This window comes from Buceros rhinoceros, unplaced genomic scaffold (assembly GCF_000710305.1).
Source record: "Buceros rhinoceros silvestris isolate BGI_N320 unplaced genomic scaffold, ASM71030v1 scaffold17629, whole genome shotgun sequence".
In the NCBI taxonomy this organism is placed as follows: Eukaryota; Metazoa; Chordata; class Aves; order Bucerotiformes; family Bucerotidae; genus Buceros; species Buceros rhinoceros.
The window spans coordinates 3,853-14,183 of NW_010432278.1; the positions used below are offsets into that span (position 1 = coordinate 3,853).

At 43.7% G+C, this 10,331-nt stretch overlaps 1 protein-coding gene across 1 annotated transcript; it reads right to left on the reverse strand.

Annotated features, from left to right (window-relative positions):
• Positions 1 to 1,796: 1,796 nt before the first annotated feature.
• On the reverse strand, positions 1,797 to 8,683 carry LOC104500118 (glia maturation factor beta). Its single transcript, XM_010143721.1, has 6 exons — positions 8,592 to 8,683; positions 7,994 to 8,043; positions 7,004 to 7,053; positions 6,026 to 6,108; positions 3,862 to 3,935; positions 1,797 to 2,201 (listed from the first exon to the last, which is right to left on the reverse strand). Coding segments are annotated over exons 1-6 (330 nt in total). The 5' UTR covers positions 8,593 to 8,683; the 3' UTR covers positions 1,797 to 2,129.
• Positions 8,684 to 10,331: the final 1,648 nt, after the last annotated feature.

Consider the following 10,331-nt stretch of genomic DNA (forward strand, 5'->3'; position numbering starts at 1 on the left):
GAGAGGCAGGCCCCTCTCACAGTTCTTTCTGCTGAGGCCTGTGCAAGCAGCAGTCGGGTGCTGGCAGCCCACCAGTGTACAAAGTACAACAGCAAAGATTCTTAATCAGTTTTCCCCACTGCAAATCAAGCTGAACGTTACAAGCGGCAGCTTCTCGCTCGCCCACGCTGTACTTTGACATGCCTCACCTTCAGCACGGTGCCAACAAACCAGATACTTGCTGCTTTAAGTCTGATGCTCAGAATGACGCTATTCTGTAAGCCAAAGTCATATTTATACGTTTGTCACAAAAGACATTGTTTTTATTTATCTGTAGTACAGAATGATCAAGCAACAGTTTCAAAATCAACATTTTTTTCCCCAGGGAAATGAAATTGTCTTTCCAGTTCACTACATTAACACACAAATTTAATTACAAGCATTTCTTTCCCGCACTGAAGGATCAATTTAACTGGGTCATTCTACACGTGTTTTGAAAAGCTCAGGTCAGATTTGTATACAAATAAGAGAGCAGTAACATCAAACTAAGAGGAGATTTACCAACACTGAGGACCTTTGCAAAGGAGTTCCTGGTGAGCCGGGAGGAATTAGTGTTTCAACACTAACACAACATACTTTTACAAATAAAAAATAAACCTCCTTTCAGCAAAGGTTTCACAGCATGAAATACTGGCCTCCAAATTTAACACTGCGTTCCTCCTCACCAAACAGATTCGTTAGGGCAGCTGCTCTTTAAGGTACATTATCAACAGGAAGCTGCTCTTACGCAGAGACTTCTTCAGTCGCACAACAAACACTCATGAGCAAGATAGTGAGATGCTGTCACCCAAGTCCTCCTTCTGCCACTGCATGGGCTGCACATGGCCCACACCAGACAGCTACTCTACTCGATAGAAAACAGACCTGGAAAAAGACTGGTCGTTTATAAAAGTTAAATACTATTTTCACATTAGAATATTTGCTGTTTCAAAGAGATGAACCGTAAGTAAATGAAAATCAAATTATCATTTATGCAAAAGCTTTATCTGGAATGTAATTTTGACCGACAAGCAGTTAAGAAAGTTAAGAGACTAATTAATGTACTCAAAAGCTGTGTGTGGCTAACTTCTGTAACAGAAGAGACACAAATCGTTCATCATCACAAAAAGCTTTAACCTCCTGACTCCTGCGAGTGGAGCAGATGACTGGAATGTCAAAGAAAATGAGGTTAGCTTTGTGGTTTTAAACAGATGTCAACTGCAACACCAGGCACTAGGAAGAAATGTTACTTGGATCCTTTAACAAAGTTGTTACCAAATTTGTACTAAGTGGCAGTGTAAAATCCTCAAGTCATTTTAAAGCTAACAAATTAAAGGCACACAGTAGTAATAGGTGTTCGTGTATCAGGACGTGAGCAAGAGGTAAACTTCTCAACAGTGTGATCAGTTATAAATGCAAGACATCTGGTATGAGAGTAACCAGAGTTGTAATTCAGCCCTTAGTTATCACCTAGTTCCTGTAGCACGAGAACTGGACAGGCAAAGCTTCGCCCTGAAATTTAGTAAGACTGACTCAGTCAACTGAGGAATTACTGGAATGATGGAAATTAGTCGCAAGAATTTGATAAAGTTCACATGGACTCAATGGAAAGATAAATAGATGGACTTGCTGTACAAGGAGTTTGTCTTTTTTGTACTAAATGCTTCCAGGGAGTAGTTTTCAAAATTGAGAAGATGTTAAGTCAAAGTCTGTAACGTAAGAGACTGTACACAATTTCTGCATATAAATGGCTAGTACGTGTCGCAAGGATGCGTCTGTAGCTCAGAAAGAGTTAGCGTCAGCTTCCAAATTACATCTGTAGATATTTATAAATCCAGAACTGAACTATTTTAGTTACAGAAATATTAGTCACAAGAGTGCAAAAGGAGTCCCTGCAGAGGAGTATTCCCTTTTCATGGGTACAAATAAGGAAACACCTGCAAAGATTTGTTACTTCAAGGAGACAGACCTGCTATTCTTTGCACAAACTTTGCATAAGAGAGATACTGCAGGAGACAGATGTAAATACAGTGCATTTTCTAGATGTAAGTATTCATGTCTGGTTCCAGTATTATCAGGATGGTACATAAATACTTATTACAGAGGTTCTCTTAATGGAAGAAGCCCAGTTTCTCACGCAGCCACTCTTCAGTTAGGTCTTCTGTATTTCTGATTTCAAACACCTAAACAAAACGGCATAAAATCTTGAGGTGATGGCACTCGAAAGGGAGAAGCACAAAACCACAACCAAAACCTTCCCACACAAGCTGTCTGAGCCATAACAAACCAGTAACCAACCAGTAGTTTTCACGAAAGGGTCAGTTAATATTCTCAAGTAACATCAGTGGACAATACGCAAGACCAAGTGGCAGGAATATTGCTCCTCGAACAAGAACCCCATCCTTTCTAGACTTCATTCTTCCTCTTTAAGAACATGCGAGGACACATGTACCACATTTTAAAGTTACTGTGAAGTGGCACCATCTCACAGTCATTATCTCAGCAAGAAGATGGTCTGTTTGAAGAATACAAACACATTTAACCTCTGGGCTTAATTAAGCCCAAAGTTCAGGAATTTTGCTCAGCCCAAAATACAGTCACTCCTTTGAACTGAAATAAATTTGTAGTACTGAGTAGCTCATTGTTTTCCCTGTAAGAAACAAGTCTGGGACACCTCCAAATAGAAAACTTGAAAAAAAAAAAAAGAAAAATAAACACAACTCCACCAACCCAAAGCTTTGCAGAAGTCTTAAACCTTTAATGTAGCCTTGAAGCAGAGAACAAGACCAAGAGCACCAATAGCTTCTCTGTGAACCTGCTGCTTGGAGTGACCTTCTTTAATCCCGTCCTCAGGACGGTCCTGTCATCTTCAGGAAAAAATTCAAGTTTTGTGTCTTTTCCTCCTCATTCACCACCTCTACTGGAGTGGGCTCTGGGTATTGCTTCGGGTACACAGACAGTGATCCACTACTCTCAACTAGTATTTTAAGTTAAGTTAAAGGTAGGAGACAACCCCAAAATTCAGTTAGAAGAACAGATCAGCTTAACAGAAGCCAAGCTGATACACGAGGCACTGAAAAATGAGAGAGCTCATTTGAGTCACATGCAGCAACCACAGCAGGAGGAAGCCGCAGCATGAGCTAAGATGAGACATAGCTCAGTGACTGGCACGTCTGAAGAGCAAGCAACCCAAGCTGAAGCCAGGCTCTCTTCTCCAGCAGCAGAAGGAAGATGACCCTGTATATCCACTCCTCGGCTGTCATTAAAAGCCTCTCAGGCTGAATGTCTCCCACTCGACAGGTGATAGTAACTCCACCACAGACAGTCCCCAGGCTTTCACCTGCTCATCAAATCTTCCTTCTCACTCACTGACAACTGCCTTCCTCCTCGAGGAATTCTCTTCTATCAAAGATGCCAGAGTTCTCAGGCCTCTACGATGCAGTTTCAACAGACCTAAAAAAAGTTCTCAGGGCTGTCCCGATTACTTCCATCTTATCTCTGCTTCCCTCCCGTTTAGTCCTGTCAACTTCACATCCAATTCAGACCAGAGAGATCCTTTCCTACAAGGTACCCCTAGAAGAGGTAGAAGCTCCCAGTTCTCCTCTTGGCCCAATGCACATTTTCACTGGGATATTCGAGTTTGAGAGAACAGTCTTCTCCCTGTAGCCTAAAACTCCAGGAATCCCCACATATTCTCCTCTCTCAGTCCTTCTAGAATGGAATGTGTTCACTGGAATGACAAAGTCTCACAACACCCATCATGCAATAGGTTCAAGCAAGACAAAACACCTTCCACAACCTGTATTTAAGGAGGAGATAGTTATTCCAACTAGTCAGTTATACCTTAGTGAGCTCAGCTGTCTGCACAAGCTTATTCTTGCTTCCCGCATACATCATCTGCTGTTCAGGCTTGCATCCTGTAGTAGTGCGGAAAAAAAAAGGGGGGGTTCTTTCGTTATTTTGACTGTGACACTTTAAAAAAAAAAAACCCAAACATTTTTAAGAACCCAAACTGAAAGCCGAAGCCTCCATTCAGAGAAGTGACCTATTTCTTTACATATCTTACCACCCTTGCTCTAACCTTCCTACCGAGTAGTTGGAAAGGATTTCCAGAACTAACAGTTGTGCATGGTCGAACTAGTGGTCTCAGCACACACCCGTATTTCTTAGAGCTAAAAGTCAGACTTGAATCACAACAGCCAACAGCGGCGCCTCCTGCCGCTCCCACAGTGTGCTGATTACACCACGCTCAATTCTTCGCCCTCTCTGCTATCTCCGGAAGACTCCCATGGTTTTGCTAGTTACACTTACACAGATCCAACCGGAACTGGGAGCTCAAAATGACTCCCCCCAGCCCCAAAGAGGGAGCAGCTTCAGCCACAGTTGAAGTTAAGGGCTGTTCTGAGTCCTGGCTAAAGCTTCGTTGTTTCACTGCAGAATCAGTCTAACTTATGTTTCCAGAATTCTCTTTGATACAGAAAACCTCAAGGAACAAAAAGGCTTTTCTTTAGAAGTTGCTTGTTTAGAAGCTTCTAGATAGGAGTGTTACTTTTTACATCTCACCATCCATAAGAACACTAAGCTCTCTTTTCCCAGTAAGTCTCACAAGTCTTCCTCCTTTCCTCTTTCAAGGTCTCGCAGGACATTTCTGGGCTGTTCTAACTCACAAAATATTGATCCTTCAGAAGAGGAGTAACACCCAGAACATTCATACAAAGGTTCTCAGGTAACAACAGAACAATATGCTCACTAGTTGCCAAACTCTTTCACCCACCTAATTACTCTAGTTCTGAGTAATGAAGGGTAAACCAATGCAATTAGTTTATCTTCTGGAGGATAATCCAGTAATACCAGCAAGCTACTCCAGTACAGAAGCCACAGGAGCAATTCAGCTCTGAAAGCCCACATCAAGCCTCAGGGCATTTGGCTCCTGTTGAAATTGCACGGGGCCCTGCGCAGGTGCGTTGAGGGTTTACCCTTTATGTTGAGAGTTGCTGTGACACAAAGCAGAGGAAGCTACTGCTCTACGTAAAACTGGGATGATGCAAGATCACAGACTCTCTCCTTGAACACCGTCTGTTCACCCAGCACTTTCACCTGCCCAGATCCAGGTTATAGAAGCCTCTTCTCCTCCTTTTCACCCATAGCTGTGACAGCCCTTTAGACCTTCACACCACAGCACTGTTTCGTGGAAAACACTCCGAACTCTTCCACAGAGTCCTGTTCCTATCACAGGTAGACACGGGTTCCTGGGCCCTTCTGAGAAGGAGAGGAATTTCTTCGCACCCAGTCCAAAGAGCAAGATGGACAGCGGTGAACAGAAAGCCTCAGGAACAGAGGGGCTATTCACCAGCCTCTCACTCCAGTCCAGAGCCTTACCTGGTCATATTTGGAGGATTCCCCAAGGTGTGAGGACAGGGTGACAGGAAATACAGGTTTAACCTAAATGAAAGGACACGGAGCTGCAGGCTCCTGTCCTTTACAGGAAAGTGTTGCTGCGCGCACCACTGAGCACACAGTGGGCAGCACCTTTGGAATAAGGGACCTTTTGGCCAGCTATACAGGGAACAAACACTACAGTTCAGCCTTCAGAAAAGGAAAAGAGTCTCTTCTATCACACACCCTCGGTGCCCCAAACGTGAATCCCAAAGGCAGTGAAAACCTCCAGCAACTTGGGAGATTGGACAGAGGGACCATTGACACTTGTCACAAGCTGATGGTGAGGACAGAGTTGATACACTCGAGATTCCTCCCCACCCAAGAAGGTCTCCAGGTGATGCCACAGCTTTATCATCATCATCATGGCTTGCTGAGGACTTTGCTGTCACCGTCCAAGCTCGCTAGGCCACAGCTTTATAGTGCCTCGCTTTCAGCAGCAGCATAAGCAAATCCATCCTTAAGCATCTGAACCCCTATTTGAGCGTGAAGCACTCATTTTATCTTCCACAGGAAAGAGCATTCCCACATCTACAGCACAGAGTAGCTGTTGTTCAGGATGTTCACTCACCGACAGGACTGGAGAAGATAAAGCACAGTGGATAAGAAACTCTTCCATCAGCATGCTGATACTTGTAACTGTAGACAATAAATGTTTTTCTTGAGGTTAAAGAAACTAAGAAAGCAATTATTGGGAGATAATCCTCAATTATCAGAGCGTGATGCAGGCACAAGTTTTGCATTCCAAAAGATGCTATACATTGGGTAAGTAGTGTCACTGTTCTGTTTTCACTTCCACATCTGAATTTCAGAAGTGAACCCCGCCTGTCTTTACCAACCTCAAACACTGCTGGGCAGGAGGGCTGCCTCCCTTACTGCTTCACATCACCCATTTGCTGCAAATAATCCTCTCCCAGTTTTGTAAAAAGGCTTCCCACACCCAACAATGTGTATCTGTCTTAATGAAAGCCAAATTCTTTCTTTGCAGACCAAGCACTTCATTGTTTCAGGTGTTCTGCTGAACTGGAACTCAGCGAGGACTCCTGCTTTACAGCCTCCTACTGCACTACAGTCATGAAAGGCCAGATTCAGAACAGCACACGGAATCGTACCAGCCAGCTTTTGAGGATAACGAAGGCAGATATTTTCTTTTCTTATGACCTTGCCCCTCTTACTTCATCTAGTTAAAGAATAATTCACTTGCTGCTCTTTTAGTTATGCAGGCACTTTTCTGTATGTAGAAGTAGCCACATAAAAAACTGGTACATTTTACTCGCTTCTTTACATTAGCAGCAGCTTTACCTCCCCATTATAGTCTAACACGAAATAAAAATCTCAGGAAAGGCTTAAACGTGCCAGTCGTTTCAACAAGAGGGTTGACCATTCAGTGCATCACGAGAACTGATCCCCGGGTTAACTCACAAATCAAGCATCCGTAAAGTCGCGCTACAGGCAAGTATTGGCCTAAAAAGGTGAAGTCCAACACTGAACACTTGGAACAGCTTCCAGGAGTGAGTAAGCCCAGATGGCAGCAGCACAAGAAGGATATCGAGGTTGTCTCTCGGGCAGCTCATCTTTTAGCTCGTCAGGAGAAATACCCTGGTGACATTAAACACAAGCAGTATTTGAACAAACCGTCTTGCATTAGAGGGATACTACGCAGGCTAAAGCAGAATGACGGAGCAGTGCAACAGCTGTGAGTTACAAGTACATCTACAGTTGAACCAGTAACGATCTCTCAAACTACTACAGCAGTTTAGGAAGACTCGTGTGCTAATGGATCCCTATGACCAAACATAGAATTAACGTTAGCATGAACAATCACCCCTATTTTAGGCATAATGAGTTTAGAAAACATTTTTGGCTCCAGTTGGACATGCTGGCAGCTACCATGCTTTTCTACTCCACTGCTAAAGAGAAGTAAGTGAGCACACACCAAGAAGCATCTGTTAAAACCAGCCACACAAATGGTGCTTTGGAAAAATTTGGTCTTTCCTCCCTGAACAGCAAAAACAGAGTCCCCGTTCTACTCGAATATGACATTAACTTCCAGTTATTCCAGGGAATAAGAGCTACGGTTAATGCTCAAATCCCCGGGAAGGGTTTAAATTTGCCCTGCGTACAACACGCCGGGCTGACCTTATTATGCCACCTATCAAACGGAGAGTCTGCCGAGGATTAGCAATCCTCGCGCCTAACTGATGGCAGATCAGCTCAGAGGCAAATACGCAGATCTACGCGGAAACACAACAGAAATCTCTTCAAAAAGCCAGCAGGTGCCAAAGGTGCTTTTTACAGTCGCGTCATGACAGCTTTAAATAACTTTTTTTGTGCGGTTAATTAGTCAACTCGATTGCTTCTGCAGAGATCCACTATTAATAGTGCTGTGCTTCCCATGCAGAGTGACCATGCATTGAAATAAGCTCATGACCCAAATTAGATGAAGAGTTTGATAACAATTTGAAACTAAGGCAGTACCTTAGAGACAACAATACATTGCAGGCTGAAGATACTCTTATTTACAAGTCATTTAACAAACCTCATGCTCCTCATCCAGCACCACCAACTGCTTATCCTTGTCGATTTTCACTATAAATCAAAACAAAACACCGATTGAAAAAACATGCATCGGTTTATACAAGGTACAAGCACGAAGCTTTTGAACATCCCCCCACAAGTATATTCCTTGTGCTTCTCTTCTGCTGCTTTGGTCTATCCTACGACTTCAGCAGATCCCTGGAGCCAGGGGAATCGCGCAGTCTCAGCACTGCTCACCGCAACAGACTCTTCTCAGAGCCCAAAATGTCAAACTCTCCTACTTAAAGGCTACAACATTTACAAACACAAAGTGATTGTGCCTTGACATTTTCTACTATCATTTTACAAACACTGGTACACTCCGAGCTGCAATTAAATACAAACACTCTATCAAGAGCAGACGCAGTCTGGAATCATAAGAACAGTGTTGATTTACTGTTAAAATTACAGGCAGAATTGGAGGCACTGAAGTTCACACAAACAACAGCCTCTTCGCTCACATTTACCTGTTACAGCAGCAACATTACATGGGAAGGAAAAGAGGAGACAGGGTTTTCTGCAAGACCTTGCAATGTTTGTCAGACGCGCTTTTAACTTACTTATTATGGCAGCATTGTTGGTTTCTTTACGAAACCGGAATTTTCTCAGTTTCTCCACCAGGTCTTCAGCAACATCACAAACCACCAGAGATTCACTCTACAAAAGGGAAATGGCAGAGGGGAGGGAAAGATAAATCTTTCTAGTAAACCAGATTAAAATCCTCGTGTCACGCACGTGTGTGCACAAAGCCTGCCCAAGTGGGACTGCACGCAACAAGGTCTCAGAACACACCCATCAACCAGAAAAATCACGGATGAAAGAGGTTTTTAAAACCACAATACACAACACTTGGTTTAATATCCCTCCTCAAAGCCACACCGTTAACTAGAAATTTTATTAGCTACTTGTGAAGTGGGATTATTCTCACAGCTCTAGAAGTAAACAAATTTTACAGTTCACTTGCCGAGTCCTCAAATAACGAAACCCCTTGGAGTGGCAGTAAACTGGCTAAAATAGTTTAATCATTTTAAATACTAGGAGTTCCTAGTAGTATTTCAGAAGAACACAGACAGAAACCAAGGGTCACTGCTTCTTTTTACCCAGAAAAACATCAGCTGAACTTTTGAGATGTGCACACACAGGCAGCATTTAAGACATTGCAATCAAAAAGCAGGCAAACCTCCCCCGTATGCATATATGCCACTAGCTCCAAGTTTTCAGAAGTGTCCAGATAACAGATTAGTCATTGTGCTGAAGATGGGGAAGGAAATGATTTCACAAGCAGCCAGGCAGGTTATCTTATACATGCAATTTTAAAACTGTACCAAGCCAACCGCTGCCACTTCCTGAGCGACACTTTACCCCCACCACCTCTATCGCCACAGCTAGACAAACACCAGCTCTTTAACATCTCCAGCTTACTCATATCAACGTGTTTGTAAATTCCTAAGGCATCAGGCTTTTGTGCCAAAACAACTGTAATTCGAGACTTCCTTTTAAAAAAAATGCTCAAATAAGTAGTTTCAAGCCTATCACAAGCTCTACTAAAGAGCTGTCTCATCGAGACAAATCACTACTTACAAATAACACAACGTCATTATTTAACCTCATCTCCTCACATTCAACACTGGCTTGTTTGTGAGATTTTCCCGCAAAAGCTGAGAAGCATCTCTCCTTCCTCTCTTCCAAAACCACCCTGCAAACACCCCGTGTTTGTTGTTACTCCTAAAAGGACCTTCACCTCGGCCAAATCGTGGCACAGTCTCGTGCCTCTGCTTCCTTTTATCATCGGGAGAGGAAACGGGGCAGGTCACACGCGGGGTGCAGCCTTCGTTATTTTGCTCATTTCCCCTCGACTTTAAAGCCTGTTCTTGGCTCCCTCCGAACCACAACTTATCATTAACACCCACTCTCCCTATTTCAGGGAGAAAAAACAAAACAGAATTCAGGGCTGTCTTTCAAAGCTGAAGTTATATTCTGCTGGAAATGCTCTTTTCTGAGGGCAGCTTTTCTCCCAGCTCTCTGGAACATAAATCCCTAAGAGAAGTTGAAGGCTGCGCCCGCAAAACACACGGTGACACCAGATTCAGATCATCTGTCGGGGCTAAGCTGGCTCATCGGCGCTTGGATTAATAAAAAACAAAGAACGTCAAGTCCGGAGCCAGGGGGGCTGCGCGGACCGCGGCAGCACCCGCCCAGCAGCGCGCCGGAGGCTGCTTCTGCCGCTGAACCGTTCCCACCAGCGCGGCACTCCCCCGGCTTTCAGGAGCCGGTTCTTTGTGACCAGCTGTGCCTTCCCT